The sequence below is a fragment of the Vulpes vulpes genome, chromosome 3, assembly GCF_048418805.1.
Source record: "Vulpes vulpes isolate BD-2025 chromosome 3, VulVul3, whole genome shotgun sequence".
NCBI lineage: Eukaryota > Metazoa > Chordata > Mammalia > Carnivora > Canidae > Vulpes > Vulpes vulpes.
In genome coordinates, this window is record NC_132782.1 from 43,852,320 (window position 1) to 43,874,869 (window position 22,550).

General features: G+C 30.9%; 1 protein-coding gene across 1 annotated transcript in view; it reads left to right on the forward strand.

Annotated features, from left to right (window-relative positions):
• The window catches only part of SI (sucrase-isomaltase), a 91,209-nt gene that overhangs the window by 24,721 nt on the left and 43,938 nt on the right, over positions 1–22,550 (forward strand). Inside the window, exons 15-26 of the mRNA XM_072752316.1 lie at positions 539–656; positions 2,077–2,248; positions 5,539–5,655; positions 7,791–7,945; positions 8,975–9,059; positions 9,777–9,833; positions 10,728–10,852; positions 12,475–12,563; positions 15,675–15,724; positions 16,421–16,591; positions 18,869–19,024; positions 20,481–20,684. Of these exons, the coding sequence (XP_072608417.1) occupies positions 539–656; positions 2,077–2,248; positions 5,539–5,655; positions 7,791–7,945; positions 8,975–9,059; positions 9,777–9,833; positions 10,728–10,852; positions 12,475–12,563; positions 15,675–15,724; positions 16,421–16,591; positions 18,869–19,024; positions 20,481–20,684 (1,499 nt within the window). The remainder of the gene's footprint in view (positions 1–538; positions 657–2,076; positions 2,249–5,538; positions 5,656–7,790; positions 7,946–8,974; positions 9,060–9,776; positions 9,834–10,727; positions 10,853–12,474; positions 12,564–15,674; positions 15,725–16,420; positions 16,592–18,868; positions 19,025–20,480; positions 20,685–22,550) is intronic.

The window sequence follows — 22,550 nt, forward strand, 5'->3', positions numbered from 1 at the left end:
AAAAAAAAAAACCAAAAAGATTTTCTCTTAGGGGAATAGATAGATAGCAATAAGTATATCTAAAGAAAGAAAAAAAAATAAAGAAAGAAGACAATAATTATGGAAACCCCACATAAGCCTGCAAATGAAAGCACAAAAAAATGAAAAGCAGAGATCTCAATGGTTTGTAATTGTGTAACAGATTGACACGTATAAGGTAAATAATTATATTTAAATAAACTAAGCTATAAAGCTTTAAAATGGATGTATATGATGTATAATATAAATAAATATATTTCTCTATATATGTTTAAAGGATGTTTTTCTATGAATTTACTTAGTACTGAAATTTGGAAGCAGAGTATTTCTTAGTGTAAGTGCAAACCTTGCAGTTAATCAACAGGAGTAGAAGTTGCAGACCTAATTAGAACTTCGCTTCAACTGTCTTTCATATTTTTTAAAACTAAGTATGGTCTTACATAGCACATTATTTAAGGATTATGGAGTTTATAATGGCAAAATATATCTTAAAAAACATTTCTTACGTATTTTTTCTAAGATATTCTTGACAAACTCATGTATTCCAAAACTATTTGCATGGATGCTGTGCAGTACTGGGGGAAGCAGTATGATGTTCACAGCCTCTATGGGTACAGCATGGCTATAGCCACAGAGAAGTAAGTGCAGTTTCATTCAGAAACCTCTTTCATATTTACTGTGGAGAAATATATGTTATAATTTACTAAAATAGTTGGAAAACAAACTTTTTCTTACAAGAGTAAGAAAACAAAGATAGTATTTTCATGGAAAAATTAGGGCATTAAAAGCATCAGTATTTTTACTAATCTTCCTGAATTTGGAACTTAGTTAATCAAGAACTGTGTGGTGTAGTATTTAGCTGCAATTCTTTTTTTAATTCATAGATTTAAATTATGCTTAAAAAAGATTTAAATTACGCTTCAAAGTTTTACTCAGTTTGCTATCTCTGAATATTTATCTGAATAATATCTCTGAATATCTGAATTTGTGTTCTAAGCATGAACTTCACAATTGGCCTGGGAGAGTGCTGTTTCTAAATAAGTCTTTATGTTTCAAAATCAAGAATTTCGATGTAGTTTTTATATAATAGATTATGAAAATTATATTTTAGAAAAGTAATTTTCTAAAGCAGTGTGTCACTTGCATACAAAACAGAAAAAATATGGAACAAAGGAAGGCAATCATATCTTGATTGCCTACTATTTTCCAAGCATTATATTAGGACCTATAATGCAATAGTCAATAGCACCCAGATCCTGATCTCAATACATTTTAAGTTTTCTCATTATTAAATGACCATGATCAAGTTTAATTAAAACTCACATTTGTCTAGTCCTAAAACACCATGATATTACAACTTTTATACACTGTCTTCATAGTGTTTATTTACCTCATTTTTAAACTCAATAGAGCACCATATATTGAAATGTATAAAGAAATAAATTATAAAAAGAAAAAGGCAACGTTATAGTTCAATGTTATAAAGATTAAAATATAGAAAAGCCACCTGAAATTAACATTATACTTTTACTAAGAAAGTCTGGATAGTTTTATATACTAAATAAAAATTCTGTATCTTTTTTTGAATATTTTCCATTTATGGAAAAAATTATCAATAATACTCAGGTACCAGTAGAGGTAAGATGAATAATACCAGTAGTTGTGGATGATAAACTTCTAGAAACAAACAAAAAGTAACTTTTATCCCAAGATTGCATGCTAATATTTGAAAATACAGGCATTAATACATCATTAACATCACTGCACCACAAAAATGTGTAGAATTCAAGTTCAGTTTACTAAATTTTATATCACAAAGGGATTTCTATGAATTTAGACCATATATGCTAAAACAAATATTGAATGGATAAAAAATATCTATTTAATTTGGTAGAGAAAATAAAATTCGGAACCACTTCTAATAGATTTTTTGTTTGATTGGAATGCATTTAAATAAGTAAATATTCATAGATAAATACAAAATTGTTATAAAAAATGATAAAATATTTTTATTTATTTAAAAATAAATCTTATTTATAAATTTACTTTTATTTTTAGAGCTGTAGAAAAAGTTTTTCCTAGTAAGAGAAGCTTTATTCTCACCCGGTCAACTTTTGCTGGATCTGGGCACTATGCTGCACACTGGTTAGGAGACAATACTGCTTCATGGGAACAAATGGAATGGTCTATTGCAGGAATGCTGGAGTTCAGTTTGTTTGGAATGCCATTGGTAAGCAACTTCGTAGAGTGTTATTTATAAATTATGTGAATTACTCTTAATTTTGTAATATTATCACCTTAATGATTTTCCAAAAAAATGACTAAAAGTATGTTGCAGTAAAATTCAATCTTTATTCTTAGGAAATTTATGAAAAAAAAGAATATGAATGATGTCTATAATATTCAAGCCATTAGAATGAGAAAATTGAATAAGTAAAATTCAAGCAATTCAAGATAATACATAAAACAAATATCAGTATAAACAAAGCATATATAAAGCTCCCATTATCTTAAGGTACCAGATAAGATGATAGGGAAAATAAGAAAATAAAAGAACCTTATAAAAAAGATAAAAAATAAGGACAGAGAAAATCTCAAAATTTGAAAAGCAAAGAAAATTTATGCTAGGCAACTCTAACATAAAAAAAATCTGATGTCTCTATATCAAGTTAAAAAAGTATGCAGAGGATCCCAGGATGGCTCAGTGGTTTAGTGCCTGCCTTTGGCCCAGGGCATGGTCCTGGAGTCCTGGGATGGAGTCCCACATCAGGCTCCCTGTATGGAGCCTGTTCTCTCTCTGTCTATGTCTCTGCCTCTCTCTGTTGTCTCTCATGAATAAATAAATAAAATCTTTTTTTAAAAAAAGTATGCAATGTTCACATACATCACTAAAGACGTCCACTACCTAAAAGAAATAATGTAAAAATGTTAGTAAATTATAGTGCTTCAGAAAATAATATGAAAACCAAAACCCAACCCAACAAAACAACAACAAAAACCACACACACACACACACAAAGTCTTGACTTTGGAAAATAAAAAACACATTATCAAATGATTCATGAGTTAAAAAATAAACTGAACAGAAAAGGAGGGGGAAAAATCCTTAGTACTGAATGTTCACAATTATGCTTCATATCAAAATTGGGATATAAGCTAAGTGTGTTTTAGAGAAAAATTTTAGCCTTAACTACTAAGATTAAAAACAAAGAAATGCTGAATATAAATGACTAAAGTGCATTGATTAAGTAAATGGAAAAAAGGAAAACAGAATAAACCTAAAGAAGGAAGTAGGCCATGAAAGTAAGAGAAGACATTAGTGCAATGAAAGCAAAGTTTCTAGAGAAATATTAACAAAATGAAATTACAAATGTGACTTTGAAAATGTGAATAAATACAGCATTTTTGGCAAGTTTTGTCTGCAATAGAAAAAAGTAAGCAATCTCATAATATTAGTATTTTAAGATGTTATTTATTATAGCAAGTGATTAATAAATAACCAAGAGTAAATATTAAAACTAAATATAGGACATTTTGGAGAAAATTTTAAATAACTAAATAAATGAAATATATGCTAAGTCCATATGTAATAAAGCTTAATATATTAGGAATATGCATTCTCCTAAACTATTATGCAGGTTCAGTGATATTCCAACTTACACTGTAAATTTGGGGAACATCCAAGATTATCTAACGCATGTTGAAGACAACGCATTTTAAAGAAGTAGAAAATAGCACAAAGATTTACCCTATCTGATAAAACAGTAATACAGCACAATGATATTTGTCTCTGTATTCAAATAGATTAAGATGGCAAAGCAAGATATAGGCCCATGCATTAATGAAATATTAACTAATAGCACTATCACTATGGATCAGTGAGGAAAATGTCAAATATTCATATGGATAATTGATTATCCTTTTAAAAAAATAAAATAAAGTGGGTCCATGCCTCACACCATACACAAAAATCAATCTCAGATGAATTAAAGATCTATGTATAAAAAGTAAACAGACATACTCGAAGAAAATATGAGTAACTGTGATGTTAGGTTAGGGGGATATTTCTTAAACAGATCACAAAAGGCACAATTAAAAAAATAAAAAACATAAATTTGACTACAACAAAATGAAAAAAAAAACAAACTTCTGTTCATTTAAGACTATTTTAAAAGTTAAAAAAAAAGTTGCCCACACACTAGAAAATGACATTTTTCAATTAATATAGCCTATAAATGCCTAATACCCAATTCAAAGTGCCTACTACAAATTTGTAGAAGGTAAAAACAGTAGAAAAATTAGGAAAGGGTGTGAAAGGGTAATTCTGTAGAAAAAGGAAACCATGTAGACTCAGTAAAAATATGAAAAAGTTCTCAACTTCTCTAGTATTCAGAGAAATGAAAGTAAAAACTTTGGTGAAGTATAAGGTGGCAAAAATTAAAGTCTATAAATAACAGCAATTGACAAGAAACAGAACAATGGAAATTTTCATAGACTGTCACTGTGTTTACAAATGATTACAATGAGTTTTGATTAAACAATGTGCATTTCTAATAAGCCAGGAGAATAATCTTGAAAGTATTAATATATATAATACTACAGAATAAGAGTAAGTTTTTAATATTCACAAAGAAAACTATATATAAATATTATAGGAGCATTTTTCATATATTATTATAGAAAACAAGAGCTAAATGTTCACATTTAACATAAATGAATCTCACAAAAATGCTTTGAGAACAAAATGATATTCTGAGTCATGCATGCAATATGCCATTTATATAAAGTTAAACATATGAAACAATACTATAATGTTTATGGATATGTCTATACTATTTAGAAAAATAAAGAAATGCTTGCAAAATTTTAAATAAATGTGAACATACTAAATTAAGGATAGTAGGGACACGTAGGTTGCTCAGTGGTTGATCATCTACCTTCAGCTCAGGTCATGATCCCACATCGGGCTCCCTGAGGGGAGCCTCCTTCTCCCTCTGCCTATGTTTCTGCCTCTCTCTCTCTCTGTGTCTCTCATGAATAAATAAAGAAATTAAAAAAATTAATTAATTAAGGATAATAGTTTTTTCTGGAAGACCCTTGAAGGAAAGAAATGACATTTTATATGGCTAAGTGACATTGTTTACAATTTTACTGTTACAGTAATATCTTATAAATGAAAAAATAAAATCATGGCAGGTGAGTTTTGGATTAAGAAACAACACATTTTAATAATATAATTCCAAATTATATTGAGTTAACAATGATTAGATCAAAGGAGAAAGTAAATGCATGACACAATATATAAGGAAGCAATTTTAAAAAGTGTAACATAATGCAATTAGAGGTATGTACATAGCAAAACTGGAAAATATAAAACTATGTTAAGGAAGAATATATAAAGACAGTAAAGCAAAAGGATTGTTAAGTAATGTAAATTAATCATTTGAGGCATAAAATGTGACGTTCTAGGCAAATTTGAGACTCTTTACACTATGAATAATAGATATATTTGTTATTTAGGTTGGAGCGGACATCTGTGGATTTGTGGTTAACACCACAGAAGAGCTTTGCAGAAGGTGGATGCAACTTGGGGCATTTTATCCATTTTCCAGGAACCATAATGCTGATGGATATGAGGTAAATGCCTCTTGCTCTCCATGTTTTGAAACAAAACCTAATTCTAGTTTTACCAATGTATTTAAATTAATATCTATAGGGATCCCTGGGTGGCGCAGCGGTTTGGCGCCTGCCTTTGGCCCAGGGCGCGATCCTGGAGACCCGGGATCGAATCCCACGTCAAGTTCCCGGTGCATGGAGCCTGCTTCTTCCTCCGCCTGTGTCTCTGCCTCTCTCTCTCTCTCTGTGACTATCATAAATAAAAATTAAAAAAAAAATTAAAAAAAATTAATATCTATAGAAGATATAGTCTGAAAATTTGCAGCATAATTCGTAAAGAGGAGTTAGAAGCCCTCTTCTCAAGGCATGCAAATATTTTATATATTAAAAAAACGGTTCAATTAAGGAAATCATGAAATGTAATGATGTCACAACATAAATATTTATTTTAGCCTTAAGCATATACAAGTGTGTTACATCACTTTGACTTAAAATAATTTAATACTTAATGCCCAAGCTTTTTGAGTCTAAATTCTAAAAATGTAAGTTGCAGGTAACTTTTCTTCCATAAAAAATATAATGTTATAGTAGGGATTTCCACTTTTTGTTTTATTAAAGAAGCACAAGAAATTTAAGAGACTTGAAAAGAGTCCAGAGTCTTTCCATAATAAGTAAAACTGGAATGACAGGGTGGGGAAAATAAAACTATCACCACAAACTTCTGAACTGGTGGGAGCGGAAACACAAGGACATACCGAGCTCTTCTATCCGCCCTCGGAATTCAGTATGCTCTGACTCTCAAGACATAATTCTCAGAGGAAATGAGGGAAATTAGGTGAAACCATTAAGTCAATTAAGTGCATGTTGGTTGAGAAATTATTCACTGCTCACACACTGGTTACATACAGAGTCATTAATTCTCTTTGAGAAGAGGGTCAACCACTCAGAACTCTGCCAGAAAGGAAGCATGTCAGAACAGAAGTAAAAGGTATAAATTGGAGATTAGTCATTTCCTAATCTGCCTAAATGGTGCTTTCAAGAAATTTGTGCTCCTGGGAGAGGCTGATACGAATTACATTACACTGTATGTTCGTTTCTGTCTCCAACAAGCAGATGCCGAGACAGACGTGTTAGATTTATTGGTGAAACACTTGTGAAAGATAAAGGGCAGGGAGCAGGAAAAAATTTACATCACAGTTGGGGTCTGAATCTGGTGAAGATGAAGGCAAGGAAGAAGGGTTTTTAGGGGGAGCCACACACTGCAGCCTAATTCTAAGGAAGTTTCCACTCAGTCCAGTCGTGAGTCCTCAAGGCAAAATTGACCATTGGGAAAGTCCTGTATCTTCCAGGAATGGGCCTGAACAGTACCCCCACCATGCTCATTGATTAGCTGGGAGCAGCCAAAAGGGAAATATGTCTTCAGTGTAAACATTAGGGTGAATCCAGGTTGGCAGTAGCTAGTACCCTCAGTTAATTTCGCTACTCATAGCAGGAGAGCTAAGCAGGTTTGCTCAGGTCGCTGCAGCAGAGAGTCTAGCTTGGGCTCAGCAGGAAGGTGTCCTTCATGGTACAAACCTATGTGTTGGCCAAGCAGTCTGTTCCCTGTATGTCTGGGCCAGTAGAGTACCTGGGTTTTTTCTTCTAATGGCAACAACAAGGCACAAGGCAGTAAGACCTCAGGCAAGCACGTTTCAAACCTTTATATGAATGTGTCCTGTGTGCTAAGACTCCACTGGCCCGAGTTTGTCACTGAGCTGAGGACAAAGTGAAGAGGTGGGGAGTACAAGCCCCCTTTAGCGGTAGGGACTCCAGACTACACAACGAAGGTTGTGGGTACAAGGAAACATGAAAATTAGAGGCAATAATTCAATCTCCTACAAATAATACAGGTGACAAATCCTTTGTTAAAATATATTTTCATCTCTAACTCTATTTAAATGAAAGATCTCAGTTTAAAATAAAGTTTGATTAAAATGTATATTCAAATGAAAACATAAAATACATATGTTGATGATGAAAGAGGAACAATTTCAAATTTTTATAAACAAGCTAAAATGTATAAAATTTGTTGTTCAAAAATAGATTAAATGCTTCTCTTTTAATTTTCATTTATTATTTTAGCTTTTTAATGTCAATTTCTTTTTTTTATTCCATAGCATCAGGATCCAGCATTTTTTGGCCAGAATTCCCTTTTGGTTAATTCATCAAGGCACTATTTGAATATTCGCTATACCTTATTACCTTTCCTCTATACTCTGTTTTACAAAGCCCATGTGTTTGGAGAAACAGTAGCAAGGCCCGTTCTTCATGAGTGAGTACCATATTCAAGAATTTTAATATCTTTCAAATTATATTCAGACATATATGGAAAAATTAATAGAGAGTAATTAAGATGTCAAATAGATTTCTGCTTTTTTTACATTCATATAAATCATTTGATGAACTGTGGAATGATAGTAAATAAATATAATTAATTTAATGAATTAGACAAGGTTAAGATAGAAATGTAGGAATTGAATAGAATTTAAAAGGAAAATAATAGAGCAGCCTGGGTGGCTCAGCGGTTTGGTGCCGCCTTCAGTCCAGGGTGTGATCCTGGAGACCCAAGATCGAGTCCCATGTCAGGCTCCCTACAAGGAGCCTGCTTCTCCCTCTGCCCATGTCTCTGCCTCTCTCTCTCTGTTTCTCTTTGTGTCTCTCATGAATAAATAAATACATAAAATCTTTAAAAAATAAATAAAAGGAAAATAATACATAGACTATACTAGGGAAATTATACTAGTAAGATTAAATGTGCAGTTATTGAAGATATACTATGTATATACTGTCAAAATCATTTAAATAAAGATGAAGAGTATAGTATAGTTGTCCAGCAATTAACTGTGTCTGTCTTTGTATATCTTGAGCAAAGCAGGACCTTTCCTCAAGAAATGACTAAAGACTCTTTCAAATCCAGGTTAAAACAGGAATTTATAATGAAAAATTTCAAGGGAAGAAAGTCGAATGTGAAAGATTTCTGGTACTTAGAGGAGAAAAAGAATTAAGCACACTAATTGTTTACTACAAATTCAAGTAACTTTATCGTGTCTGGTAGATTATTTTGAGTCCAGATAAACTAATTTCCTCCTTCTTCCCTCATTTCTTCCCTCTCTCCTTTCCTTCCTTTCTTCTTTCTTGAGAATCGTAGATTCAAAATGACGTGTCAAGCAAGTAAAATTTAAGCTAATAATCATTCCTAGGAAAAAACTGAAATGATAAACCAAACAAGGAATTTGGATACATTTATTTTTTACCTTTATATTGTAAACATTGTCATTGTAATGTGAATTGCCATTCTTAGGTTTTATGATGACAGAGAAAGCTGGATTGAGGACACTCAGTTCTTATGGGGCCCTGCGTTACTTATTACTCCCGTCTTAAAAGAGGTAAATTTTATAATTTTAATAAATTTATTGCTTTAAATTGTTTGAATAATTGTTCAGTAACATTACTGTTTCAACATGATAAATGCTGAATTCTAAAATGTAGAGGAAATTCTGAAAAATTATAAAAATGTGAGGTAAATTTATGCTTTTTAAATATATAATGTGTAACTGGGGAGAAGGAAATTATGTAAGATTAATATTTTTCTAAAAAAGAAAGCTTTATTTATGGAATTAAGTCAAATCTCACAAAATAACAATGAACTCTCATTTAACTAGACACACTGAAATTTTGCTAAGTTGTAAATAAAGGGGAACTTGAAAGCCAACTCAGCATGTGGAAATATTGAAAATATAGTGGAGTGAGATTTTTGGCTTTTATCTATTGTTTAGAAGTCTATATGGACATGGAAATATACAGAAATGAATGTATACACATTTGCAATTACCATGTAGATTATGACAATAGAAATGCATTTTTTTTTATTTGCTACTTAAATTAATTTCAACTCTGCTTTTGGTGTGTTTAATATTATTATATTATATAAAATTAGTAAAATAGTCTTTTGATTTTTATTTATAGGAAATATCGGACTTGATAGTACAAAGAAAGTTTTTGTCTTGAATATTAAAACCCAACTCTCTATTTGATCTGATATTCTTCTGATAAATATTAAAGTAAACAAATGAAAACATATAAATTATCCTGCTTTATTTTAGGGAACAGATACAGTGAGTGCATACATCCCTAATGCTACTTGGTATGATTATGAAACTGTAAGTAACCTTAATAGAATAATTGACTCACAAGTATTATACAGTCAAACATCTGTACGTGGAAACCTAATTCCCAACACACAGCATATCTACTTTCGGCATTTGTGTTATTATTATAAAAAAGAATAATTCCAAATTTGAATAATGTGTGAAATTTGTGAAAGTATGTATGTTTATTGCATATGAGCAAGTAAGTCTGCTTGTTGCATGTGATTAATACAAAGTTATATTCTTTAGTGTAAAAAGTTATTCATTTTTAAATTGTGGAAATAAAAGTCAGAAGTAATTTTAGGAAGGAGTGGTGACATTTTAATGCTTTTCCTACATTACATATTGACAATAATTTAGTATTGAGGTGATTCTAAGCATTTGTTTTTACATGGCACATTCAAAAGTTTGGGAAAGTTTTTCACCTCAAACTTGAAAAGGCAACATTGTAGCTTCATATACAACATATTTCTTAATTGCTAAAATTCCTTGAAAAGTATTTATTTTAAAAGGCATTATTTTGCATATCACTTATATTTGCTAAGCAGACTCTATTTTTATAGAAACAATGATTTTTAAAAGCTTTTTAAAGATATGCTTAATTTTAAACTAAAACAAAGAATAAAAATAAGACTAATTAAGAACATTAATTATTGTAGAGGAGAAATCGACTTCTCTAAATTTTAAAAATCTTTTTGAAAAAGTGAACTTATTTTTCTTCTGTTTTGTTCAGTAAGCTGAAAAAAAAAAAGTTTTTTCCAAGGTTAGAAAAGAGCATGTTAATATTCATTTAGATGACATGAATTGCTCACAGTAAAAATTATTTAGATGTGTAAAATTGAACTCTTGTGAGAAGGGATTAAAGTCTTCACTAATAAAAAAATATTTTTAACTTCCAAATATTAGGGTGCAAAAAGGCCATGGAAAAAACAACGCGTTAATATGTATCTTCCGGGTGACAAAATAGGATTACATCTTAGAGGAGGTTATATTATCCCCATTCAGCAACCTGCTGTAACTACAACTGCAAGGTAAAATGAAATTTCATTAACTGAAGTATGAAATATAATTCAAGTTTTTATATTTCATATTTTATTAAGAGTCAAAGATTAATATTTGGTTATTTTCACCAGAAGATATTTGATATATGGAGGGAATTTTTTTTGAGGGAATTCTTAAATATAGTCATTTATAAAAGAGGATTCAAATTATATAACATTGTTACAAATTTCTTGATTAAAAAATGAATGTAAAAAAAATGAATGTAATTAGATTATAAATTTTTTCCTATGCCAAAAATGTATTTGCATTCTCTGTAGAATATGTATAATTAAAATTAATTGCTTATTCTTGATAAAATTATGAAAAATTATAGTAAGTTATAAATGGTTGAAAGTGTCCATTACATACTTAGATTTTCAATACATAAGTGTCACGATGGTTTTTCTTTCTGCTAAAATGTTTTACTCTTAATATGATAAATGAGATGGATAATTCTGTTTAGGGAAAGAACTAGATAGAAACTAAGTTCAGTAAGAATAAAATCCAGAAACATTTAGAATAAAAGAAGAATCTTGAAAATTCTAGTGCTCTAGCTTGCACCATTCATTCTGGACAAGGGCACAGGAGGAGTTATATTAAATACACATATTTCCCCATATTCTGCAGCCCCCCCAAGGGATACTCACTGTCTATTACTTCTCCTGCTGTGTTTTCTTCATAATGTTAAGAATATCTAGAATTTTTTTATTTACTTTATCTTGTATGTAGCATGTCCACTCCCTTTGACTATAAATTCCATTAAGGCAGGGACTTGACTTTTCCCTGCTTTAGTCCCCAAACCAATAATAAATATCCAGTCCATAATATATTCTCTAGTTTTGCTAAATATTTGTTGAAGGAACAAATACGTAAGTGAATGAATGTGTGCTAGTAATTTAAATTATTTTGATGTTCTAGAATTGCTTATTTTCAGACTAAAACTGTTCCATGACTGTCTTCTCCAAAAAATTAGTTTTACTCTAGAGCTGTATTAAACAAGAGAGACATACACTTTGGTGAGCATGCAGGATGGAATATATTCTGTATAGAGCAGTTGCCTGAACTGTATAGCCTCAAGGATACTATTTTAGATTTAAAAACCTATAGTAATAGAGAAAAAAATTGTATTCATCATATCTCATTTCTCATGATAGAATTAGCCTCATTTGTAAGATTATTAGATATTCCATTAAGGATTAAATTTTTATCATATTGTACTTTTCTTTATTATGTATGTAAGACGTAGCCTTGATAAATCGCATGGTAGAGTTAATTGAGATGTGCAAGTATATATTGAATGTATTTTGCATTCATAAGGTATATTTAATTTTTCTTCTTTGAAGTATTGTTATGTTGTTTCAATTTTGTTGGTATCTTAGCCACCATGAAATTCCATATTATATATTTCTTTCACTTATTTTATATATTTTATAAATATATAAATTATTTCTCTTATGGAAAAATTAAGAAACAGACATGAATTTCATTGATATCTATGTTATCATATGAATGCAGAACTCTTACGTATCCATTAGGTTGAAATGAACTTATTTATATGATATTTCACTAGTATAAATATATTTTGAATCATATATACAAACTTACTTCACAGCCGAAAGAACCCTCTAGGACTTATAGTTGCATTGGATGACAATAACATAGCAAAAGGGGACTTTTTCTGGGATGATGGAGAAACTAAGAGTAAGTCTCAATGTGATATTCATTCTTATGATGGGAGAATTGACTTTTATTGATATAACATCACATCTATTTAAAAATGTCACGTTTTATTTTTTAATTATTGGTTTTATTTATCTTAGGGGATTAGGTTGCTTTATGAAATTTAACGTTGTTCTTTAAATTATAAATATTGAATTATAATATTTTTGTCTATTGGTTCACTGTAAAAGTCTTTGACAAGTATAGATATCTTTATTAGATTATAACTTCTAGTTAGATGAGTTAATAAATTCAGACATAAATTTTTCATCATGTTTTCAATTCTCTTAAATGATTGTAGTGGTTAAAAACTAAAATTTTAGTACTGTAAAAGATACCTTCACATTTAAAATTTTGTTTAATTAATGTTAAATTGTTTGATGTAAGAATGTTATCATATAAATATTTCACAATTTAATTAATAAATATCCTTAATTTTATTTAATGAGCTCCAAACTTGAGAAGGCAGTACCCAAGTGAATAAAAAATGAGCCTTTTTTTTTTTTTGCTAATATATAATTATTCTATAGTAAATTTATCTGTTTAGATTTGGTCAATTACAATTACCCTCATAAATTTGTGGGGTTTTTTTTATCCTATTTCTTTTAATAGAAGACTCAGGTATATGTGTTGTATATGTGTGTACAAAAAAATTATGGTTTGGCTACTGTTTTAGCACACTACTTCCCAGATGTATTAAAGAATATCCCAAGGACACTTGAGTGTGGCTCAGTCTGTTAAGCGTTTGATTTCGGCTCAGGTCATGATCTCAGGGTTCTGGGGTTCATCCCTACCTCCAGCCTCCCGGCGCAATGCGGAGTCTCCTCTCTCTCTCCCTCTGATCCTTCCTCCTGCTGTTTTTCTCTCTTTCTATCTCTCTCTCTCAAATAAATAAAGTCTTAAAAAAAAAAGAAAATCCCATATGTCTCTATATGTGTGTGAAACATCCAAACTTCTCTAGCTTAATTTCAAGAAATAGTCTATGTATTTGTGTGCTGTCTTATAATTTGAAAATATGGAATCTATGAAAAAGTTCATTTTTTTAAGGCTTATCTATGAAAATATAGATTACCACAATATATCTGCTTCACCTTTGGTCTTCTCTTGTCAGTTGATGATTCCAATTCTACAAGATGCTAAAAACTTTAGTTGACTATTCTCTCACAACCTAGAAATATCTCTTGGTCAACCATGACCTGGGTTCTCTCATCAGTTCCATCACTATCACTAATATCTTCCATTTTAATTCCTATAATATCTTCCTAACTGGTCTGTCTATAGTTCTTGTCAAATCCCATTTACATTTATAATGTAAATTTATAATCCAGCAGGTGGAGTACTCATTTTAAAAGATGACTCAAATCATCACACCTCCACTCAAAACCCCCTTATGATTCTCCATTTTATTCAGTTAGAAGCCATACTCTTTACCGACCTAGACCACTCACCAGGTTGCTGTTTTTGCACCTATGCACAAACACATACACACACACATATCCCCTACTGCTCTCTAGTTCTCATTCTACTCCAGCACAACAAGCCTTCTTACTCTGTCTCAAATGCCTTAGAGCTTAAGCACAGTAGGGTGAGCTCTCCTATGAAAATAGGTTCCAAACATTTACTACATAGAAGTTTCTTAAGATTGGATTCCTGCTGAATTAAATTATTTTATTGCTGAGATAATCCCTGTATTGGTAGCATGTGGGTCTTGATTTTAAGGTTACTCTTTATTTCTCAAATTATATAAATATACTCAATATATTTCTTTCTATATAAAAATATACATTGATAATTTATTTTCATATAGGAAAATGGTTAAAACGATGGATAGGATTCAATTAATCATCTAATATGGTATCTACATAGTTATGTGCTGTGAAAAGTTAAAATCAGAGTTTTCTAAATAATCGATTTGTAAATAAACAACAATAAAATGACTTCAGTTCTGATTTTGATTTTTTTTTCTGATTTTGATTTTGATTTCATTAACTAGGATTAAAATTTTAGATAAATTAATGTTGGAAATATATATAAGTTCTCAGATTCCTTTTACTTTTTCACTTTCTTTCTAATTATTTTAGCTATAATCTTCAGTTTCTCTGTTAAAGAAACATGTTAAAAAATTCTATTACATAGATAGTGTAGCAAATCATTGTCTTCTTCCATTTTCCTCATTAAATTTTATTTCAGGCTATATCTACAGATTCACTTTATTGCCTCAAACAATGAAAAAAATTAAAGATTGTATTTATTTATTCATGGGAGACACACAGAGAGAGGCAGAGACACAGGCAGAGGGAGAAGCAGGCTGCATGTAGGGAGCCCACATGGGACTCGATCCTGGGTCTCCAGGATCAGGCCCTGGGCTGAAGGCGGCGCCAAACCCTGAGCCACCAGGGCTGCCCCTGAAAAAAAATTTTTTTTAAATATGCAAAATAAAATCGTAGTGTCCCATATTTTCCAAAGATAACTGAATATTATATGGTTTACTAGAAAGAGATAAAATATTCAAAATAATGAATTTATAATGACTATATTTTACTATAAGTTTCTTTTCTCTTAATTTCCAGAAATATTTTAGCCATCTTTGAAAAATTCAACTAGGCACATATGTATTCATTACCTTTACTTACTGAGATAATACACTGCCAAGATTGTTTTGTATACAAGAGATTAAAATTTTAATTTGAAAAGATAATTTTTTGATTTGCTTCATTAATAAAAACCATCTTTATAATTTAAAAGATTTATTTATTTATTTATTTATTTATTTATTTATTTATTTATTTGAGAGGGTGTGGATTGGGCACCAGCGCATGCGTGCAAGTGGGGAGAGAGGCAGAAGGAGAGGGAGAAGGGGAAGTGGACTGCCCATGGACCACAGAGTCTGACCTGAGGCTCAATCTCAGGCCCTGAGACCTAAATCAAGAGTCGGATGCTCAACCAACTGAGCCACCCAGTCACCCCTAAACAGTATCTTTTTTTCAAATATCTTAAATGTTTTTGTTGTATAACTACAAAAATAGAGAATTTAGCTAATAGAGTGAAGAATTACATTTTGATTTAATAATGCCGTTTTTTTTCCCATTTCAGATACCGTACAAAATGGCAATTACATTTTATATACTTTTTCAGTTTCCAATGTAAGTATTCTTCTTGGACACACAGCCAAACATCTATCTTCCTAATGCAGAGTTATGCTTTTATCATGGAATTCTATTTGTTAAGATGTTTACATGTACCCTCAGATTTCAATGGAAAGAAATGAAATAAATTGTTAAATTTTTAAATTTAAGTTGTTAAATTATAAATACATTGTTACTTTAAATGTTTATATTTAAACATAATACATAAGTTTGCAATTATGAGATTGATGCACAAAAATCTCCAAACATCTTAAAGTGCTGTGTCTATTTCAAACGATATGACCTAGGAAAAAAGTGTCAACATATTTGAAAATGGTTTACTATATCAGTCACAGTAATAATTGTTATTAATTATGAGAGAGGATAAAACATCTCACACAAGGCTAAATTATAATAAATGATAGCAATAGTTTTAGTAGATGTTGGATTTCTTCATATATTCTTTGTTGCGAAAGCTGTTATCCTTCACCAACAAAGGCTAGAATGAGAAGAGATATATATGAGTTGTATCATGGGTAATTCAAGTTATCTCTGAAAATAAATTTTTTAGTATAGGCTATTTGGAAGTGGAGAGCTGGTGGGAATGGAAGGATAGATGATTGGTTCTTTTTCCGTTTCATACCTGTATTGTTTTTTCAAGTTTGCATCCAATGACTTTCTACTTAATATATACTGTTATGTATTTCTTTACAGAACAAATTAGATATTATATGCACACATTCATCATACCAGGAAGGAACCACTTTAGCATTTGAGACTATAAAAATCCTTGGGTTGATAGATTCTGTTACACAAGTTACAGTGGTGGAAAATAATCAGCCAATGAAGAATCACTACAATTTTACTTATACTGCTTCCAACCAGGTAAATTAAAAATTTAGAAATATTTTGGCTGTCATATATTCTCACATTTAACATTGTGTGACCATTCAGTCTCTTGGTTTTGTGACTTTTTTTCTTCATGGCATTCCTTTTTTCCCCCCTTTTGCTACCAATATTCCATTTTAGGTCATTCCAATTTCAGATATCAACATTAAAAGGACTCCTTACTGCTTCTCCTTATTTCATTTTATCTTGGATATCTCTTATATATTCCTTCTTAATATTTTATCATACCATTTTCTTACTCTGAACTTTAACTTACTCAGTTGTTGCATACAGTAAAGGTTCTAAATGCTTTAGCTTCTCATTTAGTACTCTTTAAGATATTGATATCCCTTTCTTCAGTCATTCCCTATGCTGTCTTCTCCTTTCAAGAGCTCTCAGTGTCATTGATATATCTTGTATTTTTTTCTTTGAATTTTTGTTTACATTTTCCCTTCTAGTGCAATTGTAATTTTTGTCTCTTTTAAGATACGTACTAGAGAGGCACCTGGTCAGCTCACTCAGTAGAGCACATAGGATTCTTGGTCTCAGCGTTGTGAGTTCAAACTCCATGTTGAGTATAGAGATTCCTTAAAAATAAAATCTCAAGGGATACCTGGGTGGCTGAGTTAGTTAAGCGTCTTCCTTGGCTCAGGTCCTGAACCCAGGGTTCTGAGATTGAGCCCCACATCGAGCTCTCTGCTCAGAGGAGATCCTGCTTCTACCTCTCCATCTCCCTGCTGCTCTACCTACTTGTGCTCTATCAAAATAAATGAATAAAAAATTTTTAAAAAACAAAACAAAACAAAATAAAATAAAATCTGAAGATGTGCACTAGGGAAGGAAAAGGAGTCATAGGATAGGGCTTGAATTCCAGCCCTGCGATCTGTGTATTAAAACATATCAAAATAATCTCTTATCTCAGCTTCCTCACCTATAAAATGTAACATTTAAATAATAAATTTGCTTTGGGTAATAAATCACTGTATCTAAATTGGGCTGAAGGCAGTGCTAAACCGCTCAGCTACCTGGGCTGCCCAGAAGGTGGAAACTTAATCCAGTGAGCCACCCAGGTGCCCCTGAAGTGATTTTTATTGACATTTTTCCCCCACGATTCATATACATACTAAATTATTGGCAATATCAGCATAAATTCTGATTTACTTGAGACAATATTCTCCTAGAGTATATTTTTCTAATTCCTAAGTCCTCTGGCCAAGTTTTTCAGCTGGTAATTTTCATAAAAATTTGTATTAGCTAATCATTTTTATTTAGCAAAAATACTATAATATATATATCATATATATAATATGGAGACAAATATAATATATATATTCCTAGGGCTGTAATAATTATTATAAATTAGACAATATAGCCCTACTAAAAACTTTATGACTCTAACAAAGATTATCAGGAGAGTATAATACAAAAATAATTTTATTTCATTTTTGCAATCTCAATTTATATCTGTGTCTGTATTTATGCTTATATAGAAAGAGATATGAAAGTAAGTTGATATCAAAAAGTAAGCTATGAAGATGGAAGCTCTGGGATAAATTTTGCCCAAATTATTCTCAGGGTATAGAGACAACAAACATAACTTTTCAATATCCTAGTAATAGAAAGAATTATGTGTTAGAATATATATATATATATGTATATAACCATTGTCTAATTTTTTTTTCTTTTTTGCATCATGCCATGTTCTTTTCCTAACTTGTTCCTGAAATTATAGGCAGAACTGAAGAAATAAATATTTCCCTTTTCTGACTCTGGCGTCTTCCATATCAACTTAAGTGGTTAACTTTTCCCACCCTTTAGGGAACTAACATTTATTTCACACCTAATCTGCCCCAGACACTGTGTTAAGTGCTATGAATTTCATTTATCATGCATTCTGTATAGCAACACCCTTTAGTAGTAGCCATCATCCCCATTTTATAGGGGGAGGAAATTGAAGATAATAGAGGATAGTCAATTTTCCCAAAGATTTATAAGCATTAAATGGCAGAACTGAGAACTGAACTCATGTCTGGATTTAGCAATAATGTCTTTCGTTTGTATTCTACAGTTTCTCATAGTTTTCTTGTCTTGAGGTTCTAGCCATTTTAGTGGCATGACATATTTTCCCCTTTCTCATCTCTTCTTTAAGTATTCTATTAAAAGTACAAATGATTTGTTTTGAAGAATTGCTGTGGTTGCTGCATTTTATAAGTGTTAAGTATTTTTAAATAATCCAGTGCTCACAAATATTCTTTAATGTTTCTTTGTCTTCAGAGTCTCCTAATTTACAATCTCAAGTTGAACCTTGGAGGAAACTTTACTGTTCAGTGGAATCAAATTTTCTCAGAAAATGAAAAGTTCAATTGTTACCCAGATGCAGACACTGCAAGTAAAGAAAAATGTGAAACACGTGGCTGTGTATGGGAAGCGGTACTGATAATTTTAATTATGATTCATAATATGACTTTTACATAAATATCTCAACATAATGATTATGTATTATAATTTTAATTCTACAACATATGAACTAAATTCATCTAGAAAAACATTGGGAATTTGAAATTAGGACTTTGATGGATAATTTATTTTTACCTTAATTAATTCTCCAAAGACATAGCTTAGTAAATGTCAGGCTAAATGAATGTGTAAATTGCTTTCCAGGCAGTTTGGACAGTGTGCCTTACTTTACTTAATAAAGTGTGCCCATTTTACTTAGTAAAGTAGTCCTCTATTTGTTGGACTCGTTAGATGTTGTCTATAGCCGACTAGCTTAATTTACTAAGGTATTATACCACTAGGAGACAGTTTTTCAAAAGCGTTGTCTAAAGTTATTAAAACTTCTGAAATTGATGCACTATTGTAAGTTCTACTAAGGGATAATTTCTAGCCAGTTATTTTGGTCATTCATTCAACAGAATGATGATTTGGTTAAACAAGACACGATTTATTTTTCTCTTGCAAAAAAGAAAAAGAGAGTCCCACACCTAATATACTGGCCTCTCAATGTCATCAATTTCTTATGATAATCAATTTCTTTTTATCCTCAAGGTTGTATTATGTCTTCTGTCATTATGTAGGCATTCCAAGCCCATGGCTAGAAGGAAGAAGGCCATCCTATTTTAATCAGCTTATACTTTTTTCTTTTAAAGAGGTTTTAGAGATCATATGTAACTTCCTCAGAAGTGGCTGGGACATGTAGATGGGCATGTTGCTTCTCCCAGTTTAATAAATAAGAAAGATGGGAGAATGGGCTATTATAAGGCAACTAGCCCTCAGTACCACTATTTATCATTCTTTTTCTTAGGTCTTCGCTTCCACCCTTATATAAATCAATTACTTTTTTTCTTTTTCTTTTTTTTTAAACCAATTAACTTTGATCTTTGGCCACAGTTCCTATTCAAATACTGGTCAGGATATTATTGACCAGTATAAGGACCAGTCATGAAATAAGGAATGATATAGTTTCATTATAAGTAAAAGAAAAGAACTTTAAGTACAAGCCCTTTGAGGGCTGTTGTAGAGCCATTTTACACACAAAAGTCAATAGTTAATATGAATAGAACAAGCATGAAATCAAAATTTGTGTGTAACATACTTAATTTTTGCAAAGACCACAGAATCATTCTATTTTCTGTTGAAAAGCTGACATTTGATTCTCTTCCTCTATTGGTCTGTCTTTAGAGTCAAAATATAAAATTATATATAACATTTTAGAATATGGTGTTTTGGGTTGCATAATAGGTATTTTGTGTTGTGATTATAATTTTATTTTAGTATTAATAAAATTTATAAATTATACATGTTATTAAACATGTCTACCTGTTTTGAAGAGATCAATGTAACGATGCTTACAATTTCTGGTAACAAACATGTATCATGTTTTTAGTCTTTTAGCTCCAAAGCACCAGACTGTTACTTTCCTAGACAATCCAACCCATATTTAGTCCGTTCAACTCAGTATTCATCAATGGGTATAACAACTGACCTGCAACTGAATCCTACAAGTGCTCGAATAAAGCTACCTTCTAAACCCATCTCAACTCTTCGTGTGGAAGTGAAATATCACAAAAATGATATGCTGCAGTTTAAGGTATGTTTAATATAAACTCCCCAATCCATGACTTATCTCCCAAGATGAGATTCTGAATAGCTTAGATATTTCAATTTTAATGTAATATTAAGGATTATAAATTTAGTTGGAGACATTTTGATTTTACAAAAATAAAGCTTTTTTCCTATACAACTCATAGCTAGGTGCTCAGTAAATAAGGCTTCTTATTTTTGCAATTTTGTGAATAATTAAACATGTACTGGTGATTTAAAAAACTATTAAATTCTTCCTAATACATAAATTACTTAGAATCGGACTATATTTATAGTACCATTAATGTAAACAAAAAAAATTAACAAAACAGGATACTATTTCCAATATTTTTAAATAGTGACCTGAATTTTCAGACCAATGCAGCAGATCTAAAAAAATTTTTTTCATTCAATAGTATATTTACTGGTTATTTTTTAAAATTGAAGTATAGTTGGCACAAATGTTAAGTTGGTTTGAGGTGTACAAAGTAGTGATTTCACAAATCTATACATTATGCTAAGTTCAACAGAAGTGTAGTTACCATCTGTCACCATATAACTTTATTACAGTACATTCCCTAAACTGTACCTTTCATCTCCCTAATCTGTTTATTCCACAACTGGAAGTCTGCATCTCCCAAGCCCTTTCACCCACTTTGTGGAAGCCTCCACTCCTCTCGTCTGGCAAGGATCAGTTTATTCTCATTATTTTTACTTAAGAGCTCAAGGGAGTCCATTAAGAAAACTATTAAAAATATTAAGAAGATCAGCAAATGATAGATGTAAAATATCTCCAAAAAAATGTTTTGCTGTATGCTATCATTCACCGTTTAGAAATTGAAATGGAGGCAAGTCCCATTAGTAAAATCAAATGAGAAAAACAAATTAGCAACAAAAATATCAAAAATCATAGGAATAAATTGTTTATAAGAAAAGGACTTAGAAAGTGTTGATAGATTTTTTTAAAGATTTATTTATTTATCTAAGAGAGAGAGCATACACCTGCATACTTTTGCTCTAACAAGATGGGGGGGGGGGGAGAGGGAAAGTCTCAAGCAGACTCCCTGCTGAGCAAGGAGCAGTATTCAGGGCTGATCTGAAGGCCCTGAGATCACCATCAACCTGGGCCAAAAACAAGAGTTCAATGCCCAACTGATTGTACCATCTGGGCACTCCCCCAAAAAAGTGTTGATAGATTTTAAATAACATTATGAAAACAAGCACATTTTAAAAATCCTAATCCTGTTTTTTTTTTTTTAAGTTTACTCATTTTCTTTAAGTTCATCTGGAAAAAAAAAAAACCTATGATAATGGCAATAGTTAAAATTCAGAAAAAGAGGGCATAAAATTTACCGAATTTAAACAGTACAGAACTACAGCCAGAATTACCTGAAAGTTTGTTGAAAGAAGATAGCATAAAAGATATATGTGTGTGTGTATAAAAGACGTGCTTGTGTATATACAAAATCAACCAAACATAAGCTCAGAAAAAAAAAATAGCTACATTTATATCTTGCATCTGCCTAGTGAAAATCTTTCAAACCACGGATACTAAAATATAAATTCCACAGATAAAAATCTCTATATTTATTTTCTTACATAACAATTAAATATATTTCAACATCAACAAACACTATAAAAAATTAGAAGGCAAACAAAAAATGGAAAAGTATTTGCCATATACATGACAGAAACCAAGCAATTACAACTCATGTAACCAAAAACAAAAAAAGGTTAAGACCTCCTAAACAGACATTTAATAGAAGAAATAAAAATTAGAGATAAAAATATTAAAATACTTATATTAGTGGAAAATGAACAAAAGGAAAATTTAAAAAATGGGAAACTTAAATGTTGAATATCATGTAGAAAA